Raw genomic sequence first — 19224 nt, 5'->3', positions numbered from 1 at the left:
AAGTGCCCTAAAACTCCAGCAAATAAAACCACTATCTTGGATAATGTAGCAGCTGCCCTTGAGCCACCAACAGAATGACACAGCAAAGAACTCTAAGACATAAAGAAGGTAAATGACATGCTGTGATTGGCCGGTTCATCCCACAAAAGTAAAGGAGCTATTGATGTCTATAAAAGATCATATAGAAAAAAAGGAAGAAGGGGCTGGGTGCGGCAGCTCATGCCTGTAATCCCAGCACTCTTGGAGGCTGAGGTGGGTGGATCACTTGAGGCCAGGAATTCAAGACCAGCCTGGCCAACATGGTGAAACCCCATCTCTACTAAAAGTACAAAAAATTAGCCGGGCATGGTGGCACATGCCTGTAATCCCAGCTACTCAGGAGGCTGAGGCAGGAGAATTGCTGGAACCCGGGAGGTGGAGGTTGCAGTGAGCCGAGATTGCACCACTGCACTCTAGCCTGGGCGACAGAGCGTGACTCTGTCAAAAAAAAAAAAAAAAAAAAAAAAAAGGAATGAGGGGAAAAAAAGCACAATAAAGCAAAGAAGAGTAAGAAAAGTGTGGTGTTCAGTGTCAAGAAAAAAAATGGTGGTTATGCTATCAGGGGACAGAGTTGGGAATCTCCGAAGGACAGACAGATAGCCAAAAAGCAGTCTTAGACTCTCTAGGGTGAGGGTGGGTGGTCTTCAAGGCCATTGTACACAATTCTGGAGAAAGGGGAACAGAGGACAAAGTAACAAACTGTAAGGATATTCCACCCAGATTTCTTCAAATACCTTTTTACCATTTTAATGTGGCCCTGGCACTAATATATTTCTGCTTCCCGTGGCCAGCACCCATGGCTCTTGTGTCCCTGGTCCTCAGGTTACTGGAGCCTACTCTGCCTAAGATGAAAGGTCCAGCTGCCTTGCATCAGGTGAGGACAATTCTCAGAGGCACTTTACACTCCAAAATGGCCCCACAGGATCTGACTGAAACTACCTGAAGGGACCATGCCTGGGATCGCAGGCTGGCAGGACACCTTCCCAGTTGCTGTCCTGCTTCCCCCACTGTCTTACTAGTTTCCCCTGGGAGCACTTCCTTAAAAGAATAACTTGCATCTGAATCCTCATCTGAGGCTTGTGTTATGGTTTAAGATATGTTGAAGTTCTATCCCATACTTGGGAATGTGACCTCATTTGGAAATAGGGTCTTTGCAGATGCAGTTTGTTAAGATGAAGTAATGCTGGATTCAAGTGGGCCCTAAATCCCATATGACTTACATCCCTATAAGAAAAGACACAGAGACACACAGGAAAGAATGCCGCAAGATGACAGAGGTAGATATTAGAGCCATGCATTTCCAAGCCGCACAAGGCTAAAGCCTGTTGACAACCACCAGAAGCCAGGCGAGAGGCACGGAACCAACTTTCTCTCAGAGTTTTCAGAAGAAAACAACACCGCCGGATACCTTGATTTCAGATGTCTAGCCTCCAGAAATATGAGAGAATAAATTTATGTTGTTTCAAGCCACCAATTTATGGTAATTTGTACAGCAGTCCTAGGAAATGAATACAGTCAGCCTCTGGAGAACCCCAGCCAAGACAGATAATCCCTGCTCCACAGCCACTGCCTTCAGGACAAAGCTCAAACTCCACAGACCAAGAAGCCCTCAGGCTCTGCCTCTCCAGCTTCACTAACCATGCTCCCATTCCCCTGCCATACTACATTTCAATCCTTGGATTCACTCTCTAGAAGTTTCCTGAAAATCCATGTCATGTCGCCCTATTGTGTTTTTTCACGAGCTACTCATATACCTTGGAATAGTCAAGCTCCTCCATTCTGCAAACTTCAGAAATCAGCCAAATCTCCATCCTTTGGGTAATGTTTCCTCTGATTTCCCCATAAAGACCTGGGTGCTCTTTCTCTTGGACCCTACTGAAATTAAAAATACCTACATAATGGGCATAGTAACAGCACTTACCTCGAAGTATCAGTGCAAGGTATAAATGAAGTAATATGTGTAAAGTCCTTAGTAAATATGAACTTATTATTATCAGTGATAAGAGTATCAAATTAGATTATATTTTGTGTTTATGTGTTTCTTTACACATTTGTAAGACCTTCAAGGGTAAGAACCCATTTGAGCTCAGCACAATGACCAGTGCGGAGTTGATGTGCAATTAAATTTACTTGGGTGTTCATAGACTGGTTGGCTCAGTATTGCTAAAGATGTCAATTATCCTCAAATGGATCTATAGGTTTCATCAATCTAAATTAAAATCCCAGTATGCTCTTTGTGATATTGACAAGCTGGTTCTAAAATTTATACGGAAATGCAAAGGGCCAAGATTTTCCAAGACAATCTTAATGAAAGAAGTGCAAAATTGAAGGGCTTATACTCCCAGATATCAAGACTTATGCAGCTACAGAACCTAGGCCAGTGGACTACAGCAAGGTAAGAAAAATGGGCCAGTTGATCAGTTTAGGGTCCAGGAAAGTTGCACAAATATACAGAAGCTTGATTTATGACAAAGGATGTATTAGGTTGGTGCAGAAGTAATTGCAGTTTGGCCATTAATGGTTTTGCCATGGCAAAAACCGCAATTACTTTTGCACCAAACTAATACATCAGCACAATGGAGAAAAGATAATCTTTTCAGTAAGTGGTGCTAGGACAACTGAATGACCATGTAGAAAAAGGTAAATCTTGGCCCTTAACTCACATCATACACAGAGTAAATTCCACATAGATTGTAGAGCTAAATGTGAAAAGCAAAACAAAGTTTTAAGAAGGCAGCATGAAATGAAATGCGAATGACCTTGGAGTAAGAAAGATTTCTTACATAGGGCATAAAAAAGCACTCACAATAAAGGAGAAGATATATAAATGGGGTGATATCAAACTTTTGCTCATCAAAAGATATTATTAAGAGTGAAGAAGCAAGTCACAGTGTCAAAGAAGATATTTGCAACCATATAACCAGAAACTGACTTTTATCTAAAATATATAAAGAACTATTTCAGATCAATAAGAAAAAGACAGACAACTCAACAGAAGAAAAAAAAGAAAGACAAATGCACAAACTAATACTTCACAAAAGAAGGTGCCCAATGGCCAATAAACATATGCAAAGGCTCTCAACCTCATCAGTCAACAGGGAAATAAAATCTACAATGAAATAGTACTGCATATCTAACAGTTTGGCTAAATTTAAAAGAATTAACAATATCCAGTGATGTTAACTAGAACTTTCACACACTGTTTATAGAAGTGAAAATTAGCAATTTTGCTGCTAAATTCTTCATCAGTGTTTACTGAAGCTGAACATACTCTTACCCTATCACCCAGCAATACCATCTTAAATCAACAGAAATGCATATATATGTGCACCAAAGATACCTATATTAGTAGTAACATTATTTGTAGTAGCATCCAAGTGGAAATACTTAAATGCCCATCAGCCCTAGAATAGGTATATAAATTGTGGCATATTCATATAACCAAATGCCTCACAGTCAGGAAAATGAACACACACTGCCACATGCAACATGGATAAATCTCACAAACGTAATCTCAAGTGACAGAAGACAGGCACAAGAGAATACAAATGGTATGATTACATTTATATATATTTACATAAAGCTCAAAAACAGGCAAAGTAATTCATGGTGCTAGAGGTCAGGATAGTAGTAACATGTACAGGAAAGGGAGGGAGTGCAACACGTAGGCAGCACAAGGGATGCTGCTGAAGAGCTAGTCATGATCTGTTTCTTGATCTGGGTTCTGGTTACATGAGTATATTCAACATGTGATAATTCACCACACTCTATCATTTGTAAACTTTTCCTTATGTAAGTTATATTTTGATTAAAAGATTCCTAAACAATGTTTCTGAATGATAAATATCCAAACTTCTGTACATCTGTGCAGTGTGCTTAAAGGGCTAATCATAAACTCAGCTTCCCATAATACTGCATTCCTGTAGGTACTAGAAAACTAAGGTTGTACACTACCCTATTAAATAAAACACACGAGATGGAGGCTCTGGAAGCTGAACTCAGTGTGGGGTTTTAATCCATAATTATCACTGGTGATGATGTTATTACACAGTATAATTTGAAGGAATAGAGGAGACTCTATCTTTCCAGAGAAACTCATTATACAACTTCCTTTTGAAAGGCACAAATGTGCAGTGTGTTCTGAGTCCCAGTAATAACCTAAAATGACTGCTTGGCAGTAAATAATAGAATCTTCTCTCTAATGACTCCTCCCAATTGCCTCCCCTGAGAGGCTATTAAGAGATCCAAGAAATTAAAGAAAAATGCTTATGAAGGATTAAAAAAAAGGAATTCCATTCAGAGCCAACTTGTGAGTATATACGGGGAACTGATTAAGAGCAAACATTTAGGATTAGAATCCCAGAGCTACCACTTATGTGATCTCTGGTAAATTACTTAATCTATTTCCTTATTTTTAAAAAGAGGTTGATGATATCGCCTTTCTTATAGGAACGTAGAGTTAAATAAATATTTATCCCAGTGCCTGGAACATGTAAAGTGTTCAAGAATTTTAAGGGATGATGATGCTAATGATGGTGGTAGTATTTATGATGGTGATGGTGATGGTGGTGAGTGGTGATGGTGATATTGGGGATGAAGATTATGATGAAATTTGTGATTATGATAAAAGATCATAATGCTCATCAGGCTGATCACCCAACAATGTGTTTCAAGGAGCTGGTCCTCAGGAACAATGATTGAATCTCCAAAGAAAAACTCTAGTAGGTGCCAATGAAAGACCACTGCGAGGATTGCAATGGAGAGAATTGGCTTTGGGGACGATTCTTACAAGTTCAGGTGATGGGGAGATTTGGGTAAGTCCTTATAATAAACCAAGGCTTCCTACAGCCCATGACACTCAAAATAGAGTGTGCCGTGAGGACCTCCCTGCCCCTTTCACCCCCACACAATACCTCTTTACTTTTCTGGAATACCTCTCACCCAATTTTAGTTCAATATGTGTTTATGAAACTATTTATTAAATGCTTGTCTCCCCTAATAACCTGTACTCTCCATGAGTGCAGAAACAAATTCTGTCTTGAACTCCACTGCATCTTTAGTATCTAGCATACCACTTTACACACAGTAAATGCTCAATATATACTTGTTGAATGAATGAACAAAAAAAGGTTTTATTCGTCTTAAATTCATAGTTTTCTCATTCCTATTCTGGTCCCTTTTCCAAAGTTCCCATGGGTTACCTTGAACAATACTCCAACCTCCCTCATCCTTTTATCTTTACGAGCATTTGGTCTACAGTAGCTCAGTGCTACAGCCCTGGAGACAGAGAGTAAAAAAGACATGGCCTCTGCTCTCTAGGAGCACACAGTCTAGTACCTGGGGGAAAAAAATATATCAACAGATATTTTTTATAACATGTAAAGTGTGTTATGGAGGTATGAACAATATGTTCTGGGGTTGCAGAGGAGAGAACATCTGCGTCTATCTGGGTGAATTCGAAGAGGCTTCAAGGAGGAGGTAGTATCTGTGTTGTAAGTTGAATGAAGAATAGGAGTTTATCCAGTGAACAAGGGAATCAACGGCATCCCATGTAGCAGAAAGGCGTGATGGGCCAGTCTTGGCCCTGGAAACCAGAACTGATTCTGTATTTCATAAGTTGCATTCTGGGAGGAAGGGTGTGATAAAAGGCTTGGTGAGGAAGATAAGCAGGGAGAAGATGATCAAAGGCCTTCAATGCCTTGATAAGAAGTGTGGATATCACCCTGGGGTGGGGAGATGACGCAGTACTGAAGGGCTTGAGCTAGGAAATTTCATATTCAGATTTACGGTTTAGGAAGATCAGGCTGGAGGTTGTGTAATTATTGAATTACAGCTTTGCCCTAAAAGCCACATCAGTAACAAAGGCCTGCCTTATTTATATGAAGACTGATATTTCACACTAGAGCCTGGCCTCAAATCCCGACCCAGGGCAGAGTTCTTTCCATCCTTGGGTACACTTACCCTACCTAATTACCAGATAGCTTTCTGGGTCTTTCGGTGTGTCAACCTTCTAACAAAAACTCTAATAAACTATTACCCAAATTCATCTTCTATGCCTATTACCCTCACTGGATCTTGTCCAGTTCCATCTTCCTCCACACTCTGTCTCTTGGGTTTCAGAATTATTAATAGAACTCCAACCACAATGAGAAGACTCTGAGTCCCAGCTCCATCCTATGGCCAGCCCCTGCCATCCACCTGCTACGTGTTACCGAAATGCCCCAGTCTTGCTACACATCTCAACCACAATGCACGTCAGCTTCTGCTTTAACTTATAACACGGAGTTATAAAGACTGTTGGGACATTAAGTTAGTCACAGTGCTCCCCTTTCTATTCTGTACAACTTCCAGAGCTCTGAGGAGCTGCAACTCATATATTTCTATTTAAAAATTTGGCACAGTAATTCAGGCCACCTAGCCAGGGTCAGGCAAGAAAAGATTTGCTGGTGATGGCCTGGAAGACTGGAAGGCAAGACTGAGAATCCAAAAGTGACCGGTGAGGATGGTGGGGTTGGATTATGCTGTTCCCCTGGATGGCCTTCTTCAGCCAGTGCTCTCAGCAACCCCAGGCAGAGATGAAGTTTCTCCCACTCAAACTGAAGATCATGCATACTTAAATTTGTAAGGGTCATTTTTTTATAACAGACGTAGCTAACAGACTTGGTTCAAATTTCCCTGTTTATTATGTGTAATTTTGGGCAAGTTACTCAAGCTCTCCTTGTCTACATGTCCTTACCTGTAAAACGGCAGTAATATTTAATAGTATTTACCTCCTGTTGTCATCATGACAATTAATGAATTGGTAATAGGAAGTATATAAAAACATTTGCTAAATCAATAAAATATATTAAAAAATAAATCAGTCTCCTCTGTGAAATAAGGATCACAATTATCATCTCGTGGATTTGTCATGAGGATTCAAGGAAATAATGCAATGAAGCGCACTGCAGCAGCTCAATAAAAGTTAATCCTTTCCCCCTTGTGTGACCTCGTCGTGGAACAGCTCAGAGCCAGATGAATGGGTCCTGAGCTGAACAACATGTGGATAGCAGGAGGAATAATGGGAAGGATGCCTCTGGGGAGGTAGAGATGTGTCAGCCAAGAGAACATAGCTGGGAATGTGGATGAGGGCAGGAAGCTCTGGGGGACCCCCACTGCTGCCCCTACTCTGACCCTATAGTCACTGGGGCTTCCAATCACAGTTCATCCTCCATCCTCAAATATCAAGTCACAAAAGTGACTGTGATCCAGATCCAGTCTATCTCCATGCCATTGCCCTGGGCATGTGACCCACACGGGACTAATCACAATCTTCCCTGGGATGTTTCAGTTTGTAGTTAGAAGGAAAGGGGCTTTTCTTTTAGTCCCAGGATGAGCTAAGAGGATTTTCACTGAAGGTTGCTGGCAGCTATCCTCCCTGTCATTTGGAGAAAGTTTATCTGTAGTAAGAAAAAATGAGGACAAAACACAGCCAAGAGATTGAGGATGGAAAGAGCAAGACAGAGAAGGTGGAAACGAAGGACAAGAAAGATAGAGAGCAAAGGAGGGAACGGGGGACAGAGAGAGAGAGAGATGGAATGACCCCATTTGAGTCACTAGATCCATTTATGCCTGAAGCAAGAGTCACCCCTGGGCTTTGCAAATACGGGAATCAGTGCATTCCCTTTTCTGCTTTAGTTAGGTTGACTTTGTTCCTATCACTTGCAGTGGAAAGAGTCCTGACTAATTTTGAAGCAAAGAAAGAAAACACTCTGCCTAAACTATAAGAATCACCAGCAGGCTCAGGAAACAGTATTCAGAACTAAACTGAGGTGGCTTATGGTGGGGGTGGCAGTTGGTATGTAAATGTCATTGGGATGACAGCAGATCTGTTGACTTCAAAACTATTTAGCTAAATATCAGCTTTAGGGAAAGACTCTAAGGAATGTCAGAGGGCTCTATCCTAGACTCTGAGTTGCTCAATATTCTTATCAACTTCATTGATAAAGACTTACAAGACCTTCTTATCAACATTGTGCATAATCCAAAATTAGATTATGTGAATAAATCACTCGGGACCAAATACAGATTCATGAATGGCTGACAGCTACAGGGATGGATCCAAACATGCTGGATTAAATCTAACGATAAACCATGTCAAATTTTATGTTCAAGGACCATTTTCACCAGTCTAGGTTAAAGAGGGAAGCAGGCCTTCCAGAAAATTGCAAGAATTTGAGTTGGCTGCAAGCTCAGTGTGATTCCAGATTACGGCACAGCTGCCAAAATGGCAAACACAAGACCTGGCAAGCTTCACACAACCACAATGTCCAGGACAAGGAGATAATCATTTTATCATGTCCTGCCCCTAACAGACCACATCTGGGGCACAAAGTACAAGGGAGCAAGCAACTGCAACCCACAAAGAATGGTTAAAGAAATGGGGCATTTTAGTCAGAAGAGAAGCTATAACAGCTATTTATTCACAAACATCTCAAGGGCTGACATATGGCCCAGGAGAGACCTTATTTTCCTTGATTCCAAAGGACAGAAACTTGAACAGATGTGTGAAAGTTACATGGGAGGCAGACTTTGGTGGCAGAGAAGTACAAGCAAGTCAGCCCTGGCTCAAGCTTCGCCAGTCTGTGAGTGTGGCCACCTAAGGAAAACTCATGGTTCTCTTCTCCCCATCACCCTACTGCCAAGCAGGAAATGCTGCAGTCATGTTGGCTTTGAGGATATTCCACTGGTCACTAAATGAGTGTGTCCCATAGAAACAGGATAGGGCAATGATGTGACCAGGTGCTAAAGTGTGTGGGAGGCTGGGGCTGGGGCTAGGAGAGGTGGTGATGGGGAAGCATGCTCATAGGAAAAGGGCCACCTTTTCTTTATGTCTCATCATTTTCCTTTAAAAAGAGTGAAAAAAGAAAGAAGAATATAAGATCCCTGGAATCCAGCCTTTTGTTAGGGTGGGGCCCAGGAACTTTTTAAAATTAAATTAAATTAATTAAACTAAATTTAGTTTAGTTTTTGCACTCTCCAAAGGCATAGCTAGGTTTGGAAAGTACTACAAATGACTTCACAATGTGCTGGTTCTAGGGAAAGTCACTTTAATAATTGATGTCTAAGTTTGATGGCTCAATAATCCCCTCAGGCCTACTTCTCCAGATACTCAGCCAGTTTCTCAGAGCCAGTTTCTGAGGTTGGCAGCCCCTTGCCTCTGCCCTTTTGCCTGCTGTTGCTCTGCCTTTCACGCCGCAGCAGCAGTGTTTCGGCTTCCACCATGACGCAACTGCTCTCTCTTCCCTCCCAGTTGTCTGCACTCTGGACACAGGCCATCTGCCCTCAGCCTCTGGCCAATGCCCCTGTGGTACTGGGCATCCTTTCTCTCTGCTGCCACCACCTGGAGCTCCTTGCTTCCTGTCTGCCATCCCTTGGGTGCTCACCTTTCTCTCTGGCTGAGAGAGAAATACCTTCCCCTTCCTCCATCCAGCTCTCTTAGAGAGCTCACACCAGGGTTCTTGGGGCTTCAATGATAATTTATTTTTTTCAACAAATAATGATTTAATGCCTGCTATGCCCAGGCACTGTTCTGGGAATTGAAGATAAAATGGCAAATAAGAAAGACAAAGTCTTGGCTCTCATAAAGCTTGTATTCTAGCTGTAGGAGGCAGATAATAAACGAGAGAATTTCAGAGAGTGTTTAAGGCTATGAAGAAAACAAAATCAGGCAAAAGTGATGGGAAACATAAATTGGTAGTGAGAGCAGCCTCTTTAAAGAGATTCCCTTAAAAGACAAGGAGTCAGCCATGCAAAGATCTGGGGACAACCATCCCAGGCAAGAAGAGCAAGGATGAAGGCCCTGGGGAGGGAATGAGCTTAGTGTATTTGGAAAATTCAAAGGACAATGTTGGCAGGAGTTGGGGGGAGGACAAGGAGGAGGAGGAGGAAGAGGAGGAGAAAAGAGCTTCCTGTAGCACCTAGAATCACCATTTGGTTCATACATCCTGCTGTGACTCTGCCCACCTGCCCACACTCCTGCCCCACAGATGGTGACTTGTTCTTGGAACTCTTCTTCCCTGTTTCTCTCACCCAGTCCATGAGACATATTTGCAAATATCTCAACCACAACTGTAGGGGGGGTTCAAGTTATTTCCTATGGGTCTCCTAGCCTCAAGAAAATCAGTAGATGTGGGTAGGTCCCTTAAGTTTTCCTGAACATTTCATGGAAGTTATGAATATTCTGTGAAAGGTAGAAGCCTGCTCTACATAGACCTCATAAAGGACTTCTAGTGGTCCCACTTAACTCCTTGCCCTGTCCTATCTGCACCCCAACTCCATCCCTGCCAAAACATCCTGTAAAACTGGGGCATTTTATACCAGCAGGAGCTGGCAAGCATCACAAAAAGCTTTTTATGTGATATAGCAAGCTTCCTGACACCACAGATGCTCAAGAGAGGTGCCTTTGGTAAAAATCAAACACAACTGCACACTATTGGAGGAGAAAAGAGAGAGAATGTAATGCTTTAAATGACTTGGGCCACGTGCTACTCCATTCAATGCACGCATGTGCCTGAGTGAGCATGAGATGAGCCTCTCAGCTCCCTCACTCCATCATATGATGAGGATTTTGTACTTGCATGTCAGAGCAAACCAAGGGTTTATCTGCTACTCCACTGAGGAAACATTGCTCTCTTCCAGTGTCGGAGGGAAACTAGAAGTGCTAGACTTATTGATACATGCCAATTCGTTTCTATTCCTCACTTACAGAAATACTGGGGGTAGGGTGTTTAGATAAGGCTAGGTTGAAGCTGGTATCTGGGTTATATCTTATGTATAATTTCAAAGGATTAATTTTGACTTACATGATTTTTGCTTTCCATGGCTCTTCTTGTATCTAGCCCTCTAGTCCCATCTTAATGGGGCTCTGCCATACTCAAACATTTTCTTTCATTTTCATTCTGAATGTATACCCCAGTGAGTTTTCATTTTTCTTTTTCTCTTCCCACACCACCCCTTTGTTTTCTTGATTTACTTTATCCTCATTCCTTTCATTCTTTGCTGCTTCCTCTTTTATTGAGAAAGGAGAATGAGACAAAAGAAGCCACACACATGCTTGCACCTACACACCCCAGCACTCCTGCCTCTGCTCTTTTTCCCTTCTTTTGAGACAGGGTCTCACTTTGTCGCCCAGGCTGGGTGCACTGGCACAATCTTCACTCACTGCAGCCTCAACTTCCCCAGCTCAAGAGATCCTCGTGCCTCAGCCTCCTGAGTAGCTGGGTCTACAGGCATGAGACACCACATGTCTCATGTGTCTCACAGCTAATTTTTGTTTTTTTTTTTCTTGTAGAGATGGGGTTTTGCCATATTGTCCAGGCTGATTTTGAACTCCTGGGGTTAAGCAATCCACCTGTCTCAGCCTCCCAAAGTGTTGAGGTTATAGGTGTGAGCCACTGCATCTGGCTTCCTTTGCTGACTCTTAGCAGGAACATCAGTTTATATGTTGTCAAGTTGACCCACCTAGCTGACCTTTCACTGAGAGAGTAAGATATATTGTGTTTTTACGTGACTATGCATGAAAATATGTGACAGAGACTGTTAATATGATCCTTAGAAATTTACTTTCTGTTTCATCTTTTTGAAAAATAAATTCTTCAAGTTTTAGCTGGGCATGTGGCTGCCCAGCTAAATGCTGTATTTCCCAGCCTCCCTTGCAGCTAGGTATGACCACATAACTTAATTTTTGCCAACAGAGTGTGTTTAGAAGTGCTGGGTGCAGTTTCTGGGTCACGTTATTAAAAGAAAACTGATGTCCTCTACTTCCTCTCCCCCCCAGTCCCCTGCATGCTGACTGAATACAGATGTGCAGAGGTTTTCCTCGGCTGTAACGGTGCTGAGGAGAACAACAACTTAAAACAGTGCTGTTTAGTAGAAACAAGGTCAAGCTGGGTGAAATTAATTTTGTTAACAGGTATCCATTAAAATAAGTGAAAATAGGCAAAATTAGTTTTAACTAGTATATTTTACTTTATACAGTTATAATTTTAATATGTAATAATACACAATTAATGAGAAGTTTACTCTTTTTATACTAAATTTTCAACAGTCATTGTGTATTTTATACTTACAGCACATCTCAATTCAGAATAGCCACATTTCAAGTACTTCATAACCACACACAGCTAAGTAGCCACCAACTACACAGCAGAGTGCAAGAAGATGTCAGGGAAACAAGGTAGAAGGAGCCTGGTTCCTGGATGGCCTTACGGAGCAAAGCCTCCCATCATGCTGGATCTCCCATGTACCTCTTGTTTAAAACACTATGTTTTGGATTCTGTTAGTAACATAAGCTTAGCCTGTACTATGACTAACATAACATGGTAAGAGTCCCCCCACCTCACAACAGAAATTGATATTGACCTATATATATGTGACAGTCTGTATAACAAGCAAATGGACAGTGTGAGAGTGAAAAGCTCCTGATATACCAGCCCATAGTGGTAAACATATCAGTGATTATAGCTTCTTGATGCAACTGAAAGAGTCAGCTGTAATGAAACAACTTATCTGTGTACAGGGAAGTACTCAAGTTTTAAACCTTGAAAAATTCCATTTTGATATGCTTTTTTGTATGTTTTTATTTCTTTCATTTCCTAAAACTCAGAGCAATAAACAATCTCCACAACCATTAAGCATTAGCTATGTTTGCATTTCCTAATTTTTATTATCAGTTTGAACTAAATACTTAAGTAATGGTTAAAAATAGTTACATAATAAAAAAAGCAGGGAATGGTGCAAAAAAGGGAAGAGAGGTAGGAGGGGTGGCTTAATTATAATATCATCAGCAGCACTTAAGTTTTTAAAAACTCCACCACCCAGGACATAGTTTAGCTAAAAGACCTCATCCTGTGTAAATTTCTCAGATCCTAAATATGTCCTTTCCAAACATATACTTTTACAGGCATGGTCATATAACATCTGTATGTAAAAATAAAACAACAGTCAAATCTGTTTTTTCTTCTTTTTTTTTCTTTCTGGGTTTTTTTTTTTTTTCCTATCCAATTTGTTTTTGTTTCCCCACAAACAAAAGGAATTGGCCAAAGACTGACAAGGTTCTTCATGTTTCTAAATTAATCCTCTAGTTCATGGGGAAATGCAACATTGAAGCCAACAAAAGAAAACAGCAAATGTGAATAAGGATTTATCACTTTATATTACTTTGTAGTAATATAAAGTAATTCTCCTGAGAGATGTCAGTTACTATCTTGATTTGTTGTTCTGTTTTCCTTAAAGGAAGGCTCACCATCCAGAAGGCTGAGGGTAGCTGAGTGAATTTCATCCTTTTCCCAACTAATTTCATTGAGTCAGCACATAAGACTGGTTAAGAGCACAGATTTAGGAGTCAGACAGACCTGAGATTGTATCCTGATTCTGCTGATTATTAGCTGTGTGACCATGGGTAAGGAATAAACCTCTCTGAGATTTAGTCTTCTCATCCATAAAACAGCAACGATCAGAAACTTCCTCAAAGTACTATAAGGAATAAGTGAGATGAGTAGGAAGAACTTAACACAATATCTTATCCAGGGCTTTGCTGCTAAGTATTTTTCTATTTCCAAAATAATCATCTTATAACATATTTTTTTAGCAACCACTGTGTGACAATTTCTTTTGACATGAATTATTTCTAATTCTCACAGGAATGCTGGGAAAAAATCCAAACATCCTCATTTTACAGATGGAGAAATTGGCTCAGAGAGGTGAAGTGGCTTCCTGAGATCACACAGTGAATATGTGACCAAGGAGGACCTGAAACCAACCCATCCAACATCAAAGCCTGTGCGCTTTCCACCAGGCTGAGGTGTCTACCCCTGTGGTCAGTGTGTGTCTCAGTGTGGGACAAAGAAAAAGCCATGCAGCTTTGTAGGTCTCCAAACCTCCCAGTTTAGGATAAGCCCCTCAATGATGCTTGAAGTTGGACCAGCTTTTGAAACCTCTACTGGACATTCTTTTCCCATCAAGTTCCTTGAAATGTCCCTTTAAAAAACATCTAGGAAAAGCCACTCTCATTAGCCAGAGTCTGACTTTATTTTCCTAATAAACAGACCTCCGGTAAGACAAAAGAGCCTCTTTTATTTTCAATCAATTCATGAACATTTCAGTGGATTTTCTTCTGTTTGGCTTGAAATTGTGATCTGGGAAAGGCTGGTCCTGCGAATTGTCCTCCTATATAAGGGAAGCCCCTTGAGGATCCTCAACTTGTTATTTTTAATCACTGTAATCTCCTTTTCAAAGGAGGCCCTGGTCAGAAACAGAGCAGGCCTTTCAGAGCTTTCTAAAGCACAATTATTGCCGTTGGAGGGAGGGGGGACTGTGGGAAGAGGGAGGGAGAGTATAGAGAAGTGGTGGGAGAGAAAAGGAAATCAATATAATACTAACAACTTGGAAAAGACAAAATAATGATCTCAACTGGATTCAGGTTTTGGGGAAGAAACTCCATGTTTCAGTCTTTTTTAATAGTGACCATTTTATTCCGGTCTAGAGTACCTAAAGACTGTACTTAGACACTAGGCACAAAGAACAGAAGCTGCTTGGGGATGAACTGGAATACTGTGGACAAAGATTTGAGGCAGGAAAACAAGTCATTGATTCCAAGGATTGTGAGGGATCCTAATTCAGGAAAAAATTAAAAAGCAAATAGAACACCAGGGGAATGCCAGCTTCACAGCCTTAAGTCAGGACAATGAGCAGAATGTGTTCGAGGTACTTTTAACATAATTATTCTAAGAAAGAAGGAGCCAACAGAAAATGTCACAAACTAGGCCAGTACCTTTTCTTTTGAACTTTGAGTGGCAGAATCAGGTTTGCTAATTGCAGAATATTTACTTGGAAAACCTCAGCATGGTTCCTGCAAGATCTCTTTCAAGGTCTCTTAGCCATAAGAAGGGAGAAAAGATGATTGCCCAATCTATAGCCTGAGTTGGGGTGTCAAAGTCCAGATGGCTGTTTGGGCAGGAGTAGCCTGTAGGGTTAAAGTCCAGGACACTCCCTATCCAGTCCCAGTTCCCCACCTGCTGGCCCTGGACTTTTAGGTAGTTCTGAAACCTCTTTGGCCCCGTGAATACCAGCTGTGTCTCCTTCCCAGCGCTAGGGCCACCAGCTGCCAATGCTCAACTAAAACACGGAGGATTAGTGTGAAAAGAGACGCTGGGTACACTTGGCCTGAACCTCAGCCTAGTCTAAGTCACTGAAAAAATCTTCCTGGGCTTGCATTAGCAACAGTCTTAGGCAAGGCTCCTGATATGAAAAAATACCTCATTCATTCATTCGATTTATTCATGAGGACCCAAATAACCACTGGTAGATGAATGGGACTGGAGGAGAGCTGAGGAAACCTGCTTTCAAACGCACAACACTCTTCAAAAACAAAAATCTAATCAAGAACCTACCTCCGTTAGTAACCCAATAAAGGCCTCACATTCAACTCTTAACGCTTATTAGGCACCTCTTTTAGCTCAGGCGTACTCACCTTTGTAAACTCATTTACTCCCTACCATCAAGAGAGGGTGGATAAACAGCTTTTTTTTTTTCCAGCTAGGAAATAGGTGCAGAGAAATTAAATGACTTGCACAAGGTCACACAGCGAGTAAACCCCAGTCTGTTGGACTCCAGAGCCACTTCTTTCTCTGCTTCGTGGAGCGGGGACAGTTTCCCCTGTGAACTCAGGTCCTCAGTTTTGGGGAGGGCCGAATAGGCCACTGAAGTCACACTCACACCCGCTTCCTTACGGTCCACAGGGAGGATCGGCCGCCTCCCGGCTCCACCGAGTGGCAGTCGCCGCCCGTCGGCGCGACTCGCTCTAGCCGCGGTGCCAAGCCACGCGCTCCCTCCCGGGCTGGGCGGGGTGTTCTCCGCCCAGAATCTTTCTTCGGGGTGTTCTTCGCCCAAAATCTGTCCCGCCCAGGGCCGGGAAGTACCCAGGATCCCGCGGAGCTGCGCGCCGGGGTCAGACTGTTCCTCGCAAAGTGCTCAGCACGCCAAGGTGCCAAGGGCACCAAGGAGCCGGCTCTGGGTAGCTCCGGGTGGAGAAAGTCAGGGACACAAACCCGGGAAAGGGGGAAAAGTGCTCCAAGAAGGGTGGCCCTGGCGCCCGCTGACGCTGCCCCAAACTTTCTCCTGTGTTGCTCCCACCGCTTCCGTCCAAGGCTCTCTGGGGAACTGGGAAGGCGAGAAGGAAAGTACAGCAGCTGGGGAGCCCATTTGCCCCACCAGGTGCCCCAGTGACCCGCTCCTCCCTGCTTAGCACCGGAGCTGACTTATGAAGGGGCGAGGGTGAGGGGACACGCTCCCTGGCGGGACCCAAGGTGAGGCCAGACAGGCTCGCTTCCCTTCCTGGTTACCTGTCCCCCACCCGGAGAGCGGCGGCTGCTGCACGGGGAAACGATGTCTGGGGAGATGACCCTGCTGAGGAGCGAGGTGGCGGGCGTGGGGACAGAGTCAGGCGTCTTCAGGTCGGTGCTGGTCGAGCTGCCTGTCCTGCCTAGGAGGCGCTCACCTGCTTGGATACCTCCTCCCTGAGCTCCCGAAACCCCGCTCTCAGCCGAGCGGCGTAGGCGCGACATCCCTGGGACGCGGAGACTCCGAGCTGCCGGGGCCAAGGTTCCCCGGCCTCCAGGGAGCAGGCCTCGGGCCTCGGGGCTTCTCTTTCCATCTTCATCCAATTCCCCTTCCAGCTCGGAGATTACCCCAAGCTCTTTGAGGACCCTGTCCCCACTGGGAACCTGTTCTGGAAACCCAAGATCCTCTATCTCGTCTGGGACCACGAGAGAATAATTTGGGGTTCTTTCCAAGGACCCTTTCGAGGAGCTTTAGGCTGTCCCTGCCCCTCCTTCCCGCGCCCCGGGACCGGTTAGGGAGAAGCCAAAGTCCCTTCTCCTGAAGGGACCTATCCGGGGAAGCCGGAGTGGCTGTCCCGCCCAGGGCCGGTCTTTGAGAATCGGGTACCCTCTCCTTCAGGGACACAGCAGGGAAAGCTGGAGTCGCTGCCTTGCCCGGGACCCGACCAAGAGAAGCCTGGGTCCCCTCCAGACCGATTTGGAGAAACGCGGGTTTACTTCCCTCCTGCAGACGGCCGGGGGAGAAGCGAGCCTCCCTTGCAGTCAGGCCGGTGTGACGCGTGGCTCAGTTACATCCTCCGCCTGGGAACCGCGCGTCGGAGACGCGGGCTGCCTCTCCTGGCTGCGGCCCCCGCGACGGCCCGGGACGCTGGATTATGATCTGCGCCGAGCTCGCGGCTGCAAGGGCCGAGGGCAGCCAGACAGAAGGGCCTTTGCCGGGCTGCACCCGCGCCACGCGCCGGGAGACCGCGCGCCCTCCTCCGGCACCGCGAGGTCGGCGCCCTCCGGGGACCGGGTCCCGCGCTCCTAATGCCACGCCGGGCGGCCACTTACCGCGGTAGCTGGTTCCCGGCTTGTAGAAGTCGGGGTCGCCCTCCACGCGGAGGCTGAACTCGGTGTAGCCCTCGCGCCGCGTACCTTGGGCGCGCAGGATACGGCTGCAGTAGCCCTCTGACTTGGGCACTTTGTCCAGGGTCTCGTCGGAGAAGGCCAGTGCCGCGGCCAGGGGCAGCGCCAGGGCCAGCAGTGCCGGAGTCCGGCTCAGCTTCAGGGGCGCCGGGGACAGCCTCATCCTCGCGGCCCCCAACTTTGTGCCGCGGCCGCCGGCCTTCGCCACGCGACTCCTGCCCGAAGCGGTCCCGACGAAGGCGCGACCTGGCGGAGGCGCAGCGGAGAGAGGGAGCTCGGAGCCGGCGTCGGCGACCCGGAGACCGTGCCCGCCTCGGCTTGGCGGCCGCGGAGCTGCGCTGAGCTGAGCTGAGCTGAGCTGAGCCAAGCGAACGAGAGCAGCGCGAGGAGGGGAGGGCCGCGGCGAAGGAGCGGGAGGAGGGAGGGCTGATTTTGCCCAGATCCCCCAGCGCAGCGCTGTTTTGTTTCCTCCGAACTGGCGATTAGCGGCGCGGCCGTGTTTATTTTGCGACGTTGGATTCCCAGGGTCTGACGAAGAAACCGCGGCATACCGGACCCTGTGGGCTCTGTCCCATCGCCTGGGAGGCTGCTGCTCCAACCCCCAGCTACACTCCGGACCCTCTGGAGGACGGCGCTCAGAGGAGGGAAAGCCTGAGAAATAACTTTTATTGCACACCTGCTCTGTGCCCAGCAATATGCTTGGCGGCTTACTTACTGTATCGACTAGCCTTCATGTTCCCTACTCCCAATAAAGATTACATTAAAGATTACATTACTTTCACTCACTTTATAAATGAGCAAACTGAGACTTGCGACCAGTTACGGCAGGGTTAGATGCGGCGACTCCGGGCCCATTGCTCTTCCCAAGGTCATACTGGAACATGTCAGACTGGAGGCTGAGAAAGGAGAAACGACTTAGCTACAGCGCTTAGGGCCCACGATACTTTTGGAGATCTATGAAAATGTTTTCTTTAAAAATCAGAAGAACAAAGTTTAGGTCAAACAAAATGTTTTACTATATAATGTTAATATATTTGTATTTATACCTCCACAGTCATAAAATATGCTTAACCTGGAGGAAAGAGCCAGCAAAGGCAAAAGTGCCTAAGGCTCAGGAAGGTCCTCCAACAGCCCAGGAAAGGAGTTTCCAAAGATTCAATGAAGAGCCTGTGTTTTCTTGGCTTACATTTTAGTTCAGATTCTCAGTCCCCAGGGGCAGATGTTCAGAGAGGTGCTGAGCCTGAGGGCCTGAAGGGAAAAGACCCGGGGCAAGAATCTCTCCCAGTGTCTCTCTGGGAAGAGACCGGAATCAAACCTCAGTCCTGCCACTCACCCATTGTGAAGCTTGGGCTAGTTATTGCACTCTCTAAGCTTGTTTCCTGCTCTGGAGAACAAGGGAGTGGGGGTGAGTGCCAGTACATCCTTCCTAGAGGTAGTGGGGGGATATGCTAGAAGTAAATGATATGACCCATGTAAAACACTCGAGTTGGTCTGTAGTGGCACCCGCTCCCTCACCTGCTTGGGGATACCATAAGCCCCCTGCCTCTCAGTGCACACAAACATCCCTCCCCAGGTGCCCTCAGAGGCTTTGATTTCCTCTTCTCTTTGCCCAGGGCCTTCGACACACCTCAAGTGCCTACAATTAGCAAGCAATCTCCTTTGCTTTCCAGGTCAGGGT

At 45.0% G+C, this 19224-nt stretch overlaps 1 protein-coding gene across 1 annotated transcript in view; it reads right to left on the bottom strand.

Moving 5' to 3' along the window:
• The window catches only part of SPON1 (spondin 1), a 314515-nt gene extending 296186 nt beyond the window's left edge, over positions 1 to 18329 (bottom strand). The window contains exon 1 of the mRNA XM_003254969.4: positions 17472 to 18329. Within this exon, the coding sequence (XP_003255017.1) occupies positions 17472 to 17709 (238 nt within the window). The 5' untranslated portion in view covers positions 17710 to 18329. The remainder of the gene's footprint in view (positions 1 to 17471) is intronic.
• Between the last annotated feature and the right edge of the window lie 895 nt (positions 18330 to 19224).

This window comes from Nomascus leucogenys, chromosome 15 (genome assembly GCF_006542625.1).
Source record: "Nomascus leucogenys isolate Asia chromosome 15, Asia_NLE_v1, whole genome shotgun sequence".
In the NCBI taxonomy this organism is placed as follows: domain Eukaryota; kingdom Metazoa; phylum Chordata; class Mammalia; order Primates; family Hylobatidae; genus Nomascus; species Nomascus leucogenys.
This window is presented reverse-complemented; position numbering and strand designations above follow the sequence as displayed.